The following is a 17,927-nucleotide window of genomic DNA, read 5'->3' as shown; positions in this document are numbered from 1 at the left end:
AGCTGAACACAAGCATTGTGGATGAGCTACTTCCATCTAGACCCACTATTTAATTTGTGCCTCTCCAGTGTCACCCACAGCAACAGTAAGTTGTTACTTGCCAGAGACTTCCTCATTATCACCATAGGATAAATTTAATATTCAGAGAGGTAAAAAAAAAAATCCCAAACCAACATAGTTCTACATTATGCAAGAAAAGCCACACACCAATTACCTTTGAAACTGAAGAAATGGTTATATTGTCCAGATATAGGAAATATTTAATAAATATAGGTTAAAAAGTTGTTTTAAAGCATTTTAGTAAGTTTTTCTTCGTAAATAACGTCATAGAAACAGCTGGTTAAATACATCCATGTTCCATTATCCTGTTTATTTGTAGCAAATGTATCAGAAAAGTGACTCCACCGTTACTTGTAGCAATTTTACATTTGTCAAAAAACATCACGACATTTAAGTGGACGTACAAGAGTAAAAAAAAAAAATCAAAGAGAATAGAGCTGGAATTTTTAGTGCTTTCAGCTTTCCTTGATTTATCTTTTGACATGATGGAAGGTCAGGGTTTACAAAATGGTTTTTTACAAAATTTGGGGAGTGTGCAGTTAAAACCCAGCCTGGCCAGGGCACTTCCAGAGGGGAGTTCACTGCCACAAATCTTCCGTGCGACCAAACTTGAAGACCAGTCCTCTGTTTAAAACAGAATAAAGGGACATAATGAGCACACAAGGGAGCAAATCAAGCCCCTTCTTATTTTAAAAACGTGATTTCAGGGAGCAAACTGTGGTATTTGAATCCACTTCTTTGTCCTGCATGAGACCTGTGCAGACAGATCCCAGAGATCTGCTGCCTTCACCAGTTTATTCACACAGGTCTGGTTACAAAACAGGTCTTAAACTAAAACCAGATTACAGCAAGTTTCAGTTTTTGTCATAAAAACCAAATTAGATAAGAAACAAACAAAGGAAGATAGGCTTACCCAAAAAAGATGAATGCATTCTGGAAAAACACAGCTATTCCTGGGTATACCACTGGTTTTTCTAACAAAAGAAAAAAAAAATCCTCTGCAAATTTTTTTGGAAGTGATTTTCAAGCATATCCCATTTCTAACACCTTTTGCTAATTTAGCATATAGGCTCTGGGAGCAATCTTCACAAACTCAGTAATTTTTGTTCTGGGAATAAGTCCTCACCCAGGGAATTATTCCCATAAAACTGCAGCAGTTTAATTATATTTGTCCAGTTCCCAGTGGAGCAAGACCTGTGTTTCTAGAGGGTAGTCAGAAGTTTGTGACTTAGAAATAGAAAAAAATCCCTCCCAATGTTAATACAATGGGATAGTGGTGTGTAGGGAACTAAAATATTCAAACAGGGACTGCCTAGAAACTATATAAAAATAAGCTCTGAAATTCAACAGCCATTTAAAACATTTTAAACTTCCAAAAAAGGGGCCAGGCCTTACCTTTAACAACGTAGCCTCCAAAAAGGATCCACATGGAAGCAATGAGAGACCCAAAAGCCATCATAAACCCAATGAACAGCCAGATCCGAGCCCCTGGATCGAGACAAGAGGGATGTTTGTCTGAGGATGGGCATCGTGGCTCTTGTCTCAGGCACCCAAAGCACACCCTGGCACAGCTCTCCCAGTTTTTCCAAGGCTCAGTGGATTCCCAGATGTGTACCTGTCTGCCCCAGGCAGCCCTCGCTGTAACTGTCCCCCCGCACCTGCCCGTTGGACACCGCGTTGATCCTGAGGGAGAAAAACGGGAGAAAATGGGATAAATCCCCTCGTTTGAAGCCTTTTATTAATTGCACAAAGTATGTTCTAGGAGTGTGTAGCTCTGATCAAGGAATGGCCCTTACATCAGGAATGCAATGGTGGCTATAACCCCACAGGCATGGTAGGAGTGGTTGAAGTCTTCCACTTTAGGGTATTTCACAGCTGCATCTATGATTATCCACCAGCCTGTAAAAAACTAGGGAGAAAAAAAAGAAGGAATATGGCTTAAAGTACAGACACAAGCCCTTTTACAATGCCTAAGACTGCTCTAGAAAAAAAATAACACTAATATATAAAATCATTCTTACGATCTCCAGCAGGGTAAAGTGATGGTATAAGTACTTTTGCTGTGGGCTTGGGAACAAGGTCGGATGCAAAGCCAGAGATTTCCCTACTCCAACAGTTACTCCATGAAGCTTAAGAAACACGTGGATGCAAGAACCCAGAATAGATTTTGTTCCTAACTTTGCTGCTAGATACAAGGACAATGCATCCCTGTTCTTCCTTTTCACAGAAGTGTTCAGGTTGGAAAAGCCCTCCACAGTGGTGGAGTCCAACCACTAAACCGTGTCCCCAAATGCCCCATCCACATGTTTTTTTGAACACTTCCAGGGATGGTGACTCCACCACAGCCCAGGGCAGCCTGTTCCAATGCTTCCAGCGAAGGAATTTTCCCAAAAATCCAACCTAAGCCTGCCCTGGCACAACTTGAGGCTGTTTTCCTCTCATCCTGCCACTTTGTTACCTGGAAGAGAGGAGCCTTCCAAGCTCTAACAATCTTTAGCTCCTGACAGCTGACTACACCTAGGGGGCCTGACAGCAGGGCAAGCACAGCAGTACCAGCACTCCCGCGGCCACAGAGGCGATGGTGTTCCGCTTCTCCCCCCAGTCCACGCACTCCGAGCACCTCAAGCTCTCCAGAAAACCGGACATTTTTCAAGCACTTGGAAGAACTGGAGGGAAAAAAAAACCAAAAACACCAAACAAAAAAAAAAGCAAAAAAAAAAAAGGGGAGGTTTATTTCCGAGAGGAAACCATCGGGCCGTGCAGGGGAGGGAGGTTCGAGCTGCCTGAAAACCGCACGGCCCGTGTGGAGCGGCCAAAGCCCCGCCGGTCACCGACCCCCGCGCTCGGGAGGGGTGCGGGGGCCGCGGCTCTGCGGGCGGGGAAGAAGCCCCGCGGTCCGTCCTGCTCAGGGCCCGCGGTCACCGGCACCTCCCGCGCCCCCCACACTGCGCGCCCCGCAAAACCCGCGCACCTCGGACGCGCGCATCCCCCCACACTGCGCGCCCCGCAAAACCCGCGCATCCCCGACCCGCACGCCCCCGATCCCGCACCCCGCGCACTGGGCACTCTCGCCCCCCACACCTCGATCCCGCGCCCCGGGTCCCGCACCCCTTCACCCCGCACACTGCGCACCCCCGACCCGCGCAACCCCCCAAACTGCGCATCCCACCAAACCGCGCATCCCCGATCCATCACCACGACGCGCGCACTCCCCAAAACCCGCGCACCCCTGGTCCCGCATCCCCCACCAAACCGCACATCCCGATCCCGCACCCCCCCAAATCTCGCACCCCCGATCCCGCATCCCGACTAGCGCACCCTCCCAAACCGCGCACCCCCGATCCCGCATCCCGACCTGCGCGTCCCCCCAAACCGCGCACCCTGGGTCCCGCGCCCTGGGCACTCTCGCCCCCCGCATCCCCGGTCCCGCACCCCCTCACCCCGCACCCTGGGTCCCGCACCCCGCGCCCCAGGCACTCTCGCCCCCCGCATCCCCGGTCCCGCACCCCCTCACCCCGCACCCCTCGCACCGTCACGGGACGCGGCGGGGACCCCGCGCATGCGCCGCGCGCGCGCAGGGCGCGGGGGGCGTGTCCCGAGCGCTGTGGGCGGGGCGGGGGCCCGGGGGAGGGGACGATGCCCACCCGCCTCCCCCCGCGCGTGCGCCCTCGGCGCGGGGGTTACGTAAGGCGAGGGACGTTCTGGAAGGTTCTGGGTCGGCCCTCAGTCGCTGCCGGGCGGCGGGAGCGAGCGGAGCTTTTGTCTCGGGGCTCTGTCGCGGCCGTATCGCGACTCTTTCGCGGGTGGAGCAGCGTGGCCCGGCGCTATGGGGGTGACTCACGAAGCGGGGCTCTCCCCTCAGGACCCGTGCGGGGGCAGCCCGGGCGGCTGGAGCCGGTGAGGCGGCGGAGCGGGGCGTTGGGGGGCCGGGGTCGGGAGAGGCCGTTCGCAGTCGCCGTTTGCGACCGTTCGTGAGGGGTGTGAGGGACACGCATCGCTCACGGGTGGTTTTTTTTTATTTTCTTCCTTGCAGGAGCGCCCAGGTGCCTCACGAGAACCAGCACCAGGGGGGCCCGGCCGCGCCCAGCGGTGAGTGCTGGGGACAGAGCCCGGGCAGAGCCCTGAGCGCTCAGGGTGGGACTGGGGGGGGGGGCGTGTGCGGTACCCGCGATGAGTCCGAGATGAACCGGGTTGTAACAGGCTGGGGAGGGGGATTAACGCTGGGAAGCGGCACATCGGAATTTATCTTGCTGTGCCACGTACAGCGCGAGTGACCTTGGCCCTGGCGTAGAGGTGAAGTAGTGAAACTTTAGCTGTAGTAGTACCGAGGGAAGTGGCGTCTGGCAAACCCTTACAGAGCTTAAATTACAGATTCCAGTAACGGTTTTATACTTATTTGCGAACTTTGCACTGAGCAGCGACTAGGAATTTTTGGGTTAAAGCAAGCTTCCTCAGGCTGTACAGTGGTTACGTAACTCGGGGCTTAAGTCCTGTGATAAGATCCTTACACTCGTGTAACCTTTGTAGCTATAAAATGGCTGCCGCTAGAGGGACAGCCATTTTAATTATTAATATATAACCATAACAAGTGTTCCGTACAAGTCGTGTCTGGTGAGTCACCACCTGTATTTTTTGCTATCTGTGTAGAACGTTTTTAATAGCAACTTGCTGTGTACACTGCTGGAATGGGTGGAGCTCTGTGCATGGAGTTTTTTATAAGATGATATGGTCAAGATCTTGAAGTGGCTGCTTTGTACCTTGAAGGTACTTTTATTTTGCCTCCTCTTGGAGTAAATCAGTCTGTACTGATCTGGAAGGTAAATGGTTATTTTGCATCATAGGTGCAATAACCTGCCTTTAGAGTTAAAATAAAATACCTTGAAAATTCTGTTTGGAGCAAAAGGGTGTTAACTTGTACCATTTACACAAAAGGAATTACACTTAAAACCTGCACAAACCTACCTCTCTCCAAAATTCCACCCAGAACTACTCATGATTTAAATTAAAGCCTTTTTTTCCTTATAATTTCATATTTCAGTCTTTTGACTGACTACAGGTGAGGAAATTATGAAACAAAACTGTCATGTGCAAAACATGCTGGTAAACTGGCTGAGGACTGTTAGTGTGTTTAATTACCCTTGAACTTTTTGCCTGTGTGTCACCGTGTTTGTCGTTGCTGTGTAAATGCCTTGATGCCCATGAATAATTAACTTCCTCCACCCCACCCAACAACAGGAACAGAGACTGGGCATTGCAGAACAGCAGTAAAAACAGAACCAGCTTCTGAAAGCACCTGTGTGCAGAAAACGGAAGACATGACGGGTTTCATGGATGACTTGACCCTCAGCTCTCCGAAGAAGAGAGAGACGTCCGTGAGATCCAAGAGGAGCTGTGACAGGTCATCGACGAGGTCCTCCAGCAGATCCTCGTGCAGCTCACGGTCCAGCTCCAGCAGCTCCTCCTCAGCCTCCTCGCGGAGCTGGAGCCGCTCCAGGTCGAGGTCCCGGGCCCGGAGGAACGGCTCCCGCCGGTCCAGGAGATACTCCCGCTCCTACTCGCGGAGCCGCTCCAGGTCGCGCGGGTACCGCCGGTACCGGGGCAGGTACCACGCCAGGCACTACCGGAGGTACCGCCGCTCCCCCCCGCGCTACCGATCCCGCAGCAGGTCCTGGTCCCGCGGCAGGTCCTACTACAGAAGGTCCTACTCGAGGAGCAGGTCCCGCTCCAGAGGCCGGAGATATTACGGATTTGGGCGAACCATATATCCCGAGGCTTACAGGAGCTGGAGGAGCAGGTCACGGACACGGTCCCGCAGTAGGTCACCTCTCCATCTCAGTGAGAAAGGTACTTTCCTTGAGACTTTCCTGTGTGAGAACCTCAGACTGTACAGCTTTCTTTAACCAGTCCAGTTCTGCTTTGTTTACTTGCTTTATAGAGCATAATTTATAATGGCACTGTGGAAGAAAACCTCTGGTTATAAAAACGTATTTAACAAACAAAGTAGTTCAGAGCACATTTTTTGCCCTTGAACTGAAGCTACATCTCTCAAGGTCTGATGAAATTCATCACAGTTCGTGCTTACATAGATGCAGTGATAATAAACCTGCAGTTTTTAGGCTTGTGTGAGTAGGTAAATACGGATTTAAATATAACACAAGGCACTTCTTTTTTTCCTTCCTCTTTTAGACAAGAGGGAACTCCTGGAAATTGCGAAAGCCAATGCTGCCAAAGCTCTGGGAACAGATAACATCGTCTTGCCAGCGAGCTTGAAGATCCCTCCTCCTGCCAAAGAGATAAAAAATGAAAAACAGGAGCGGGAAGAACCTGGAGAGTCAGCTGAGGTAAGTATGGACAGGAGGGTTCTCACTGAAAAGGTAAACTCTTCTTAAAACTTGTCTGCATGGATGTGTTCTAGTTTAACTGTGGAGTTTGTGATTAAGAATTCAAACTCTTGAACAACTGCTCTAGAAAACCTCTAGACTTTGCCTTAAGCTGGAAGAGCAATGGACCTGTGAGAGGTGGTTGATCCTCTTGAGCCTGTGCAGGCTGTCCAGTAGTGACAGGTGGGGAAGGAGAGGAGACTGTAGCTTGTCCTTTTGACTTACTCTTTTAATGGGATATTGCCCATTAATCCAGCTAGTTTATGTCTTTCTGACCTAAACCAGGAGTCTCCTTGCCAAACCTAGTGAATAGTGTGGGGTTTTTTGGTTTTTTCTTTTTTAAGCTTAAATCTTTCTGCCTTTTTTTGAACTGTTAAAAGTTTTTCATGTGCAACAAACTGTTTCCCAGAAATTCCATACGCAAGCACACAATGCATTTTACATACTTTATTTCTGTCTTATAGAAATCATGACTATGGTTCCAGACATGATGAAGAAAATCTGGTGGTAATTAAGGGACTTGTGGGCTGTAGCTGCTGTGAATTTAAGGGAGGGAGAAACTTGAGCAGCTTAAAGTGAATTTTAGCCTGGTTGTGTTGTAGTGTGTTAACCTGAGTCACGGTAAATACAAACCTGTACATGAGTCAGATGCTGCTGTTACAAATGGAAGTAAATTTACTAAGGGTTTTACACAAATGGTACAGGCATCCCTTTCATAAATATATGCAATATATTCCAGATGTTGAGAGAGTACAGAAGAAGAGGCCTGCATCACTTGCAGATAAGTTTATTGTCATTATCCAAAGCTCTGCAGGATGGTTATGCAGAACTTAATGCCACTTGCTCTGTCACTGCACTCGTGTGACAGTTCATGCTGTGACTGTTTGAATCCTTATAAACTGTAACTGGGCTGTGGATATCACATCCATTCACACCCGAATTGGCACAGCCACCTTGGTAAAAATACCGAATGCATTTCCAATTGGGTTCAGCATTGCTCTGTTTGCATATCCAGTAGCTTTACAGCTACTTTTGATGTAAATATCTGAAACAACTCCATACCAGAAAGTTCATGCTCTGTAGTAACTGCCTGACCTTGCATGGGGTGATGTGTCCTCCCACTTAGGCTGTGTGTGCTCTTCTCTAGCAACCCAGAAGTGCAGCAGAAGACATGACCAAGACTGGGATGGAGAGAGCAACCATACAGAGGAGCATTTCCTTCAGTCCTAATGTAAGTGACTCCCCAAGATGCAATTCCAGTACTTCAGCCCCTCCTGTCTTAGGCTTTTCCCAGCTCTGGTTTCCAAATGAGTGATCTTAATCATGGTAACAAAATGAATGTAATGGTTCGATAAGGACTTTTCCTGGAGGAGTTAATCAGTCCTTCAGCAGTAGAGCACTGTAAGCAGTGGATTTAAAACAGGTATTTACCTCTACACCTACTAACAATGACCCTCTGTACTCTGCAATACACTTGAGAGTGATAGAACTAGATGAAACAAAGACTTAACAACTTGAACTAGTTTAAACCAGAGCTTATTTCAAGTACTATGTTTTAGTAATGCAAACTTAGTAACTTCTTGAATCCTTTGTCAGTTAAGTGTATGTAGTTGATATTATATCAGGTATTCCAAGAGCTGGAGAGAAAACATTTATATAATCAGTCCAGATAAATGTACTGGATTTGTACCCCTTGAGGGTACAGGTTTTTAATACAGGTTTTAATACCTTTTCTTACATGAAATTTTTTCTTTTCCAGAACACAATGGCAAAGCCAGCCCTGCAGAAGCCAGTGAGCCATGTTGTTAAGGAGCCAGTAGTTTCTCCAGCAAGAGAAGATGACAGGAAGGGAAGTCCCTATGGGCAGTGGGTTCCTGTCAAGAAGGAGGAGAAGAAAACATTCTTAAACTTCTCACCCAAAAGCACCCTGTTCCGGGCACGCTGATGGGATTCACTGACTGCAGCACTTCACATCCTTCAGTAGAGAGATTGCAAACTTTCTGATGGGGTTGAAGATTTGTTAATACTGAGTATTTATTTTGAGATTTTTAATTTTTGGAATCTAAGGTTTCTCTTTCAGATAGAGAGCACACTGATCCCGAAGCCACAGATGGGAATCTTGTGTATATTTGTAAATATTTTGTATTGCTTTATCGGACTAGACCTTGCAGGTGGGTAACTTTTTCTAAACCATAGTTGAGTAGCTGTTCTTTGGACACTTGGATTTACATTGTGTAACTGTTTACTTCAAGTGAATAAAGTTTAGTTTTGCACTGGCTTAATGTGTGAAGTGTTAGACCTGTGTTATGAGTATGTCCTGTCTGTGATTTAGCTTTCAATTACCTGACTTACCACAAGGTGCAACAGAAGGTAGTTGTTGCATCATAAAAGCAGATCTTTATGCTGGAATAGTTCCTGCCTGGGCTGTGCTTAGTTCAGAGCCTTGAGCACCTTCCCTGGATATCCCTCTGGAAGTGGGAAGCTTGTGCAGGATGTTGTATGTGACTGCTGTAGGGGAAGTCACCGCCCTTCTCACTGTCCCTTCTGCTCCTTCTAATGCTCGACTTACTGCAGGCTTGTGTTTTACTTGGTTTAAAAACAGCCTCTAAGGGTCACTGTGAGGCAGGAAGGGGAAGGGCAGTCAGTGCAGGAGGGTTCATGCTGACAGGGTACAGGTTACTCCACGGCTCAGCCAGACCTCTGCTCCGGGAGAAAAGGATGGGAGGAATCAACGGGCTGTTGCATGGACTTGGTGCAATTGGTTAAACCTGGGTTTTGTATAAATAAATTAGTAAAATAAACTGAATTTGACTATTTGTGTCTGGAAGCTTCTTTGAGGAACTATTAAATGGCCAAGCCGAGGTTGGCAGTGCACAAGGGCTCATGTTTCCCTTGGCCCTTGGGGAGGGGGGGCAGCTCCAGCTTTGGCATGTGACAGCTGGGAAGCTGTTTTTTCATGGGAATGTCACTTCACCTTCCTCACCTTTCATCTTGTTGATAATCTCCCACTACTGAAGAACAAACACCAACCCTTAAATTAGACTAAAGCTGGTCTTTATTTAGAACACAAGATTGCACAAGCTGGTTACTCCTGCAGGTAAAAGCAGTGTTCAGCTGCAGTTACACAAATCACTTCTACTCCATTAAACCCACCACGGATTCCAGCAAGCGACACCTATAATGCTTTTTCTTATAAAATTGCCTGTAGAATTTGCACTCCCCTTGCACACAGCCAGGGCTGTGTGCTGTGCCTCAGACAGCTGTCCCTCTCTCCAGGTTCTGTTTGATCTCGGCCGTGTACTTCCCATAGAACCTCTCTGCCTTCTGGTTGAACTTGGCGTTCCTCTCGTTGATGTAGTCGATGTCGGCGTCGTCGTTGTAGGGTCGCCGCCGGCTGTACTTCTCCCGCTTCTCGATCCTGGGAGGCAATAACAGCACCCATGGGGCACCCCTGGGCCTCCCACTGCCCAGAGCTGCTCTGGCACACGCCTGGCCCCGGGGTTTACTCACTGTTTTTCAAGATCCGCGACCATTCTGTCGACCCCGTCCTTGGATGGCACGTGAGTCCCGTGGAGGAGGCTGTCGGAGGTGGGATAAAGAGCTTCCCCGCTGGATGAGGGGAAGAGGGGCAGCAGGTTACACAACTATTGGCTGCTTTGAGATTTCACAGAATCCCAGAATGCTTTGGGATGGAAGGGACCTTAAACACCATTCTTAAACACCATTCTTTTCCAACAGGTCACACATTCTACTAGCCCAGGTTGCTCCAAGCCCCATCCAACCTGGCCTTGGACACTTCCAAGGATGGGGCAGCAACAGCTTCTCTGGGCAACCTGTGCAAGGGCCTCCCCACCCTAATGGTTTGGAAATACCACAGAACTTACTATTGCTCCTTCAGCTTCTCGTACTGCTCCAGGTCAGGTTTGATCTGCCGCGTCAGCCTCTGGTACTGGCGCAGCTGCGCCGCCGCGTAATCTGGGAACAGACGGTGTCAGGGTGAGGGGCTTTATCTCATGGTCCAGTTTTCACCCAAAACACCAACCCAGGTGTCCATTCCGAACACAGCTGCGTGGTTAAGCCGTTACCTGAAAAGCCCAGGTCGGGATTTTTCTTCTTCTTTTTCCTCTCCCACCTCTCGGCGTCCTCAGCGCTGATCTCCAGCAGCTTGACTCGCTCATAGTCCTCTCCTCTCGCTGCACATTCCTGACACAGCACAAGGGACACTTCAGTTTCAACAATGAGCCAGTGGCCAAGCCTAAAACTCAGTTGCATCTCCCTGGATCAGCCCAGTCAACCTCTGGAGCAGGACAATGATTTAGATAATCAGCAGCCTAATTAGGACGTGGATTTTGGGGGGGTAACATCAGTGTAAGCTCCCAAGACTGCTAAGGCACCATGAAGTGTCACTGCAGGCACCTGGGCTGTGGCTCCACAGGGTCATGGGGAGCTGTAAAGGTGTCTTTACCTTCTTCTTTTCCTGCACCTTCAGCTCCCACTCCAGCCGAGCTTTTTTAGCTTCCCAGTTTGGTGGCAATTTAAGTCTTTTGTCTTCCTCCACCACTTCTTGGCTGTTCAGCTTGCAAGCCTCATACTGAGAATGAAACAGGGCAACACTTGAGCACAGGAACAACAAAATTAGAACCCTTGGGGGGACACGGGAGCCCCCCTGGGAGGGGGCCTGGCCTCTGCTTCCTGAAAGCACCATGTAAACCAGAATCAGACAGGAGCTGGGTTTGGAAGGGACCTCTGGAGATCATCCAGTCCAAGGCACAGAAACGTGTCCAGGTGGGTCTGGAATGTCTGCAGAGAGGGAGACTCCATGCCCTCCCTCTGCACACAAACAAACGCAGGGCCAAGCAAACCTCCCCCCCCCCCCTCCTCGCCATGTGCCGGAGCGGGCTCCGGGACCGATCCGTACCCGCTTCATGTGGAGCTCCCGGAACCGGCGCAGCCGCTCCTCCCGGCGCTGCTCCGCCGCCGCCGCCGCCGCCGAGCTGGGGCCCGCCTCCTCCTCCTCCGAGGAGCTCTGAAACAACGCGCACTCAGCCTCGGGAGGGAGCCGGGGCCCCCCATCCCGCCCCACCCGGTGCCGTCCCGTCCCGTCCCGTCCCGTCCCTCACTCACCCCTCCGTCGCCATCGGGGATCCCCAAACTGCTCAGCGACGACACGGCCGCCGCCATCGCCGCCCGCCCGCACTTCCGGCTTCCGGCTTCCGGCGCGGCCCGCAGGGCGCCCCCCAACGGACGGGAGGTGTTGCCGCCGCCCTCTGGGTGTTCGGAGTGTACCGGTGTTCGGGAGTCACGGGAATAACTGAGATTGGAAAAGACCTCCGAGGTCACCGAGTCCAACCTTTTCACGAGCACCCACTTGTCACCCAGACCGGAGCGTCGTTCCTTGGACGCCTCCAGGGGTGGGGACTCCACCACCTCCCTGAGCAGCCCCTTCCGATGTTTAACAACCCTTTCCATGAAGAAATTCCTCCTGATGTCCAGCCTGACCCTCCCCTGGCACAGCCTGAGGCCGTTCCCTCTCCTCCTGTCCCTTGTTCCCTGGGAGCAGAGCCCGACCCCCCCCGGCTCCCCCCTCCTGTCAGGGGGTTGCAGAGCCAGAAGGTCCCCCCTGAGCCTCCTTTGCTCCAGGCTGAGCCCCCCCAGCTCCCTCAGCTGCTCCAACCCATTCCCCAGCTCCATTCCCTTCTCTGGACACGCTCCAGCCCCTCAATGTCCTGTACTGGGGACCCCAAACCTGCCCCCAGGGCTGGAGGTGCCCCAGCAGTGCCAGCACAGGGGGACGGGCACTGCCCTGGCCCTGGGACACGCCAGTGCTGGGACAGCCCAGGGGCAGTGGCACCACCTGGGCACACCTGGGCTCGTGTCTGACCACTGTCAGGTCCTTTCCCACTTTTCCATTCACTCTTCCCCCAGCCTGGAACACTCCATGGGGTTGTGACCCAAATGCAGAGATATCGAAGTGCAGACACTGGGTAGGGAGTTACTGCAGCCTTGAAGTGACTCCATGGGTTAGTAACACTGTAATAAACGGTTTTTTTCCTTTTCCAAGGATTCAGTGGAGTGATGCAAACTTTATAGTCAAAGTAAGGAAGCAACACGTGAACCAGATGAACTCAGGGTGTGTTTGGAAACACTGGTGAGTTCCAGGGCAGAGCCTGGTGCAGGATGAGAAACCAGCAACAGCCTCTCCCTGTGCTGCCCATCCCCTGGGAATCCTTCAGTGACCAACAACAGGTTTGCTCAGGCAGAGACTTACAGCCCTCATAGAAAATAAAATGTTTTACTGCAGCTTCTGGGAAAAGAAAGTCAAAATTTCCATAACATTGCTGCAGTGGCCTGGATCTTCCAGCCTTAAAAAACAAATGTAGCCTTACTCTAAATGTTTATCACTAATATCGATGTGCACATGAAACGCGTCTGTGTGTAAAGCCTTTATATCTGCACAGCAAAGGCAGGAGGGCTCAGGAATTCTGTTTTTCTTTGAAGAAAGGCTTCAAAACCTGCAGGTTTATAAGTGCTGATGATTAGTTTGGTTTTTTAAGTTCTCCCTTGTCAGCTGTGGCTCGTGACTTCCCAGCAGAGGGAATCGCAGCCCAAGCGATGAGGGGCTGTGGCCGTGGCAGGCAGCCCTGGCAAACCCAGCCTGTCTCTGTTCTCTTTTAACTTCACTTTCTTCTGCTGCCAAGCTCTGATGCATGCTGAGTGATTAAAAATATCAAATGCAGCCTTACCCAGCGAGGAGTCAAGTCCAGGGGGGAAAGAAAGAAACCCAGCCCCGTGAAGGCAGTGCTGGAAAACAGAGCAGAGGAAAGAATGGGAGGCAGAACGTTTTTACACAGTCCTATTGGCAATATCCTAAGGAAAAGGAGAGGATTGTCCCCATGTGGTTCAGGTTTTGGATGTCTCCCCTCACCTGCTCTCTCCACATCCCTGCTGAAAGTTGTTAGATTTTCATGCACAGGGAGCAAACTGCCACCACCACTGGTGCTGGAATTCTGAAAGAAGCCTCCAGGGAAGGGGTTGATGTTGCTGCACAGTAAATTGGGGAGTGTTTTTGTGCTGTCAGAATCCCAGTTATGTGCTCGGGGCACGGCTTTATCCCTCTGGAGCTCCCGGCCCCTCTGCCATGAGGTTGTTGCCACATTTGGGATCAAAGGAGTTTTGGGAGCAGGGAGAGATGCTGGCCTGGCTCTCCGGTGCATGAAATACTGCACCAGCTCCCTCTACAGGTCCCACCTGCAGTCCCTTGACTGCCCTTTATTTTCTGGAGTCTCCAGACCCTCTTCTGTGACACCCACACGCTTTGTGTCTGCTCCAAGCACAGGTCAGGAGCAGGGAGGGCCGGAGGGTGGGCTCGGGGCTGCCCCAGGGATCTGCTCTGCCCAGGGTGACAAAAGGGTGGCAGGGGGGCTCTCAGCTGCCTCACCCTTCCTACCCTTTTATTTAATCAGGGGAAGCTGGATGGGCTTTATGGTTTGTCAGTGCCTGGGCCCAGCCAAGCCCTGAGCTCGGTGGAGCCTCTTTGCCCCCTCACTGCTGTAATGCAGCTGGAAAACAAAACCAAGAGGTTTCCCCGGCTCCCGTGGATTTGCTGCTGGGTCTGATGCCAGCTCAGGAAGCTCAGTTCCTGGTGCAGGTGCTGAGTGTCTCCCTGGCTCTGTGGTACAGCTGTGAATCCCAACCTGGCCTGAAAAGAGCAGGGAATCCTCCCAAATCCTTGTGCCAAGGAGCAGGGACTGGTCCTGCGCGGGCCGACAGCGAGTACATGCAGATCTGCTCTTGTTGTCACTTACAGTTAATTTATTTTTAGATTAAAAAAATGTTTTTATTTCCCAGGCTCACAGAGTTGGCACTGCTTTTTTGGGTCGGAGCTGACTCCATTGTCTTCTCCAGTTATGCCTCCCCTGCAGTGCCGAAATGAAAAATTCCAGTTACATATTGTACAGGGGCCGGGAGCTCGGAGGAACTGACTCATCTCGGTTATATTTGTCCTTTTCAAAGGGGAAGATCCTGGTCGAGGGGTGGAGGGGGAGCAGCACTGGTTACCTCCCACCCACTGCAGCAAAGTGCTGTTATCAGGGATCTGCAGGGCTGAGTGCCCGGGAAGGCAGAGGGGTCCTGGCAGGGTGCAGCTCCTCAGGCTGCTCCCACCGTGGGGCAGAGGGGAAGGGAGGGGTTGGGGACATTTCTCACAAAAATAATGGTTGTTCCAGCGTGACAGAGGCCACGGTGCATTCACAGGCTGGGCCAAGTGCCTGCAGGTGAACCCCAGCCCTGGGGACATTTCCCACCACGAGGGATGGTGATTTGAACATGCAGTGCCATGGCTTGGGTGGACAATGCTGTGATCTGAACATGCAGTGCAACGCCTCGAGTGCACAAGGTCACAATTTGGGTGTGCAGTGCCATGGTTTGAGCGTGCAATGCCGCAGTTTGGGTGTGCAATGCCGTGGCTGGGTGTGTAGTTCCACAGTTTGGGTGTGCAGTGCTACAATCTGGGTGTGCAGTGCCATGGCTTGAGTGGTACAACACCATAATTTGGGCGTGAAGTGCCACAATTTGGGTGTAAAGTGCCACATTTTGCGTATGAAGTGCCACAATTCGGGTGTTAAATGCCGTAATTTGTGCGTGAAGTGCCAAAATTTGGGTGTTAAATGCCACAGTTTGTGTGTGAAGTGCCACAATTTGTGTGTGAAGTGCCACAATTTGGGTATAAAGTGCCACGATTATGGTGTGAAGTGCCAAGATTCAGTGTGGAGTGCCAAGATCCAGACCTGCAATGCCACAACTTGGACCTGCACCATGGTGGGGTCAGACCTGTGTCCCCGCAGGTCCCTGAGCTCTGGTGGGTGAGATCTGTGGGTGAGCTGGGGTGGGTCACACCTCTGTCCCTGTATGTCCCTAGGCCATGGTGGGTGAGATCTGTGGCCCTGCAGGTCCCTGAGCTCTGTTGGTCAGACCTGTGGACCCGCAGGTCCGTGGGCCGTGGTGGGTCACAGGATCTGTGACCCCGCAGCGCTGGAGCAGCTGCTGCTGGAGAGCAGCAGGAGGGCCCAGGACATCCCTTCTCCCCTCAACCCCACCGTGGAGCTCAGCCACCCCCGGCTGCCACGTGTCACGGCGGTGCCATCACGTGGGAGCTGCCACATGGGCCCCTGGCGTGCCGGGAGGATCCGCGCGCGTGCCGGGGGACGCGATAAGGCCCCGGAATGCCGTGGCGTGAGTTCAGCTCTCCTGCCTGCTCCCAGCAGCTGCAGGAGCCGCTTCCACTTCCTGCCCGGCCCTGCCTGCGCTCCGTGCTGTTCAACAGCTGCCGCGCTCCATCCTGTTTCGTGATGAAAGGTGCTTTGGAAGCGGAAGAAAGTTGTGATGATCGGGAGGAATAACGTACAGGCGGGGCTGGAGGCAAGGCAAGGCTGTGCTCGTCCTGGTTCCAGCCCTTGGGGCGGGTGGTGGTGGCGTGGGGACCCCTTCCCACCCCTGATTTTCAGGTGGCACGTACGGGGTTGGTTTGCTGTGCTCCCGCTGGGCTGGCTCGCTGCAGTGCCATCCCAGTGGCATGGCAGCATGGAATCACAGGACCACGGAATGGTTTGGGTTGGAAGGGAACCACTCCCACCACCTTCCACCACCAGTTGCTCCAAGCCCTGTCCAACCTGGCCTTGGGCACTTCCAGGGATGGGGCAGCCACAGCTTCTCTGGGTGCCCCGTGCCAGGACCTCCTCACCCTCACAGGGAAGAATGTATCCCTAATATCTGATATAAATCTCTCCTCCTTTACTTTGAAACCATTCCCCCTTGGAACTCCCATTTCCCACACTGGGGAACCTCACACCCATGGGGAAATCCCCTTTGTCACTGGGATGAAAACTGGGGGCAGGAAAAGAGGCAGCACCAGGGGTGCCCACATGGCTGGGAGCCCTGGGGCTGTGTCTGGTGGGGTGCTGGGATTGACCACTCTGGGAAGTCCTTTGCAAGGCAGAATCTCTGATTTGGGTAAAGAAGAGAAGAAAACCAGACCAGAAACTTGGGGCCAAACCAAACCAAACCAAACTTGCAGTAAGAACATTAATCCAGCAAAATGGGGAACATAGTAGTGTATTGGAAGATCAATCAGAGTGAATTTACTTATTGAGACAGATCTTGCTGTGTGTAGCTGTTAATGATGGTGAAATTTGGAGAGAGGGGAAATGGTTTGGTTTTTAGGTAGAAGAGAAGCTGGTTTCCTTTCAGGCCGGTTTCTTTCAATCACAGACTCCTGTTTGTGTCCTGTTGGGTTGCAATTATAATCTTTCAGATCAGACACATAATCATTGGGCTGGAGAGCAAAAAGTACCTGGGTAATGTGCTTAACAGAAATTAACCTGGTTACGTTCGGACTCTATTGAAAATGAGAAAGTGCTGATGGTCAAAATCAATTCCTCCCCAGCCAAATTACTGCAGGGCTGGCTTAGGGTTTCAGCTAAATGCTCAGCCCTCAACAATGAGCCGGATTGGATTGAATTAGGCTCCTGATCATACAGTTCAGATGATGGCAATGGTTTGTCTTTAATGCCAGCAGTGAGCCCGTGGGCAAAATGGAAAACCCACCCTATTTTCTCCCTGGGATTGCACAGAGAGTCCCACTCGGGGTCCATCGTGGTGGCCAAAATGGAATATCCACCCTGCTTTCCCCCTGGGACCATGGGGAGGGTCCTGCTGGATGTCCCTGCTGCTGGCCAAATGAGGGCCTGCCCTGCCCAAGCCTTCCCTGTCCATGTTCCAGCCCATCAGTCCGGGATCATAGCTGGAATTGGGATGGTGGGCTGGGAGGTGCGGGGTAGGATGGTTTGGGATCCACAGCCCTAAGTGCTGATAAATCCCAGCCTTCCCATGGGGGTTGATGTTTCTTTTGGAGACTCTAAGTGCCTGGAGAGCGGGGCAGCTCTCCACAGAGCTTGTCAGCTCCTGCCTGGTTACATCTTTTCCCTTAAAAGCCGGAACCTCGCGGAGTTTCCTGGATGAGAGCACCTCAGTCATTACTGTGAATTGGAAATGAAGCAGATTTACAGTACAGATCACAGGAACACGGCGGAGGGAGCAGCAGGACAGCGGCCTGGGGCACTTGCCTCTGCCTTTCTCCCCTCTCCAGGCTCCAGCTGGGAATGTCCTGGCTCATGTGCCTCCCTGGAGCATCACCTGCCGACACAGCCGCCCTTGTGCCACGGTGCAGGGCCGTGCTGGGAGGTGCCAGCCTGGTTCTCCCTCATCCCCTGTGGGCTGGGGATGTCTTTGACCTCCCCAAATCCAGCAGCAGCAGGGTGGCCACTTCCCAGAGCTGGGGGTGGCCACTTCCCCAGGGGAATGTGACAAGTGGCAATTAATTAGCTGCCCATAATGGGGAAGGAGGAGACCTGTGGTCCCGCTGTCTGTCGAAATTAGGAGGGAGAAGGAGGCTGGAGGGAGGGAGAGAGGGATGCTGTGATCTGGGCAGTG

General features: G+C 51.6%; 3 protein-coding genes across 4 annotated transcripts; 1 reads left to right on the top strand and 2 right to left on the bottom strand.

Moving 5' to 3' along the window:
• Positions 1-340: 340 nt before the first annotated feature.
• On the bottom strand, positions 341-3,602 carry TMEM50A (transmembrane protein 50A). Of its 2 annotated transcripts, none has more exons than XM_051807325.1 (7): positions 3,575-3,602; positions 2,614-2,726; positions 1,857-1,969; positions 1,676-1,743; positions 1,456-1,548; positions 974-1,034; positions 341-684 (listed from the first exon to the last, which is right to left on the bottom strand). In XM_051807325.1, the coding sequence occupies exons 2-7, from the start codon at positions 2,704-2,706 to the stop codon at positions 639-641; spliced, it is 474 nt and encodes a 157-aa protein (XP_051663285.1). In that variant the 5' UTR covers positions 2,707-2,726; positions 3,575-3,602; the 3' UTR covers positions 341-638. The 2 variants fall into 2 exon arrangements, with proteins under 2 accessions (XP_051663285.1, XP_051663286.1); XM_051807326.1 differs by lacking the exon at positions 3,575-3,602 and adding an exon at positions 3,493-3,507.
• Positions 3,603-3,760: 158 nt separating this feature from the next.
• RSRP1 (arginine and serine rich protein 1) lies at positions 3,761-8,718 on the top strand. Its single transcript, XM_051807300.1, has 6 exons — positions 3,761-3,957; positions 4,094-4,149; positions 5,296-5,904; positions 6,247-6,401; positions 7,588-7,671; positions 8,200-8,718. Exons 1-6 carry the CDS (start codon positions 3,887-3,889, stop codon positions 8,383-8,385), a joined length of 1,161 nt encoding a protein of 386 aa, XP_051663260.1. The 5' UTR covers positions 3,761-3,886; the 3' UTR covers positions 8,386-8,718.
• A 759-nt stretch (positions 8,719-9,477) lies between these two features.
• Positions 9,478-11,668, bottom strand: SYF2 (SYF2 pre-mRNA splicing factor). Its single transcript, XM_051807317.1, has 7 exons — positions 11,565-11,668; positions 11,359-11,466; positions 10,906-11,031; positions 10,526-10,643; positions 10,325-10,415; positions 9,951-10,049; positions 9,478-9,858 (listed from the first exon to the last, which is right to left on the bottom strand). Exons 1-7 carry the CDS (start codon positions 11,619-11,621, stop codon positions 9,693-9,695), a joined length of 765 nt encoding a protein of 254 aa, XP_051663277.1. The 5' UTR covers positions 11,622-11,668; the 3' UTR covers positions 9,478-9,692.
• Between the last annotated feature and the right edge of the window lie 6,259 nt (positions 11,669-17,927).

The sequence above is a fragment of the Manacus candei genome, unplaced genomic scaffold, assembly GCF_025592945.1.
Source record: "Manacus candei isolate 608988 ecotype Guabito, Panama unplaced genomic scaffold, ASM2559294v1 h1tg000070l, whole genome shotgun sequence".
Taxonomy (NCBI): domain Eukaryota; kingdom Metazoa; phylum Chordata; class Aves; order Passeriformes; family Pipridae; genus Manacus; species Manacus candei.
Note: the sequence above shows the minus strand (reverse complement) of the source record. Positions and strands in the feature narration are given on the sequence as shown.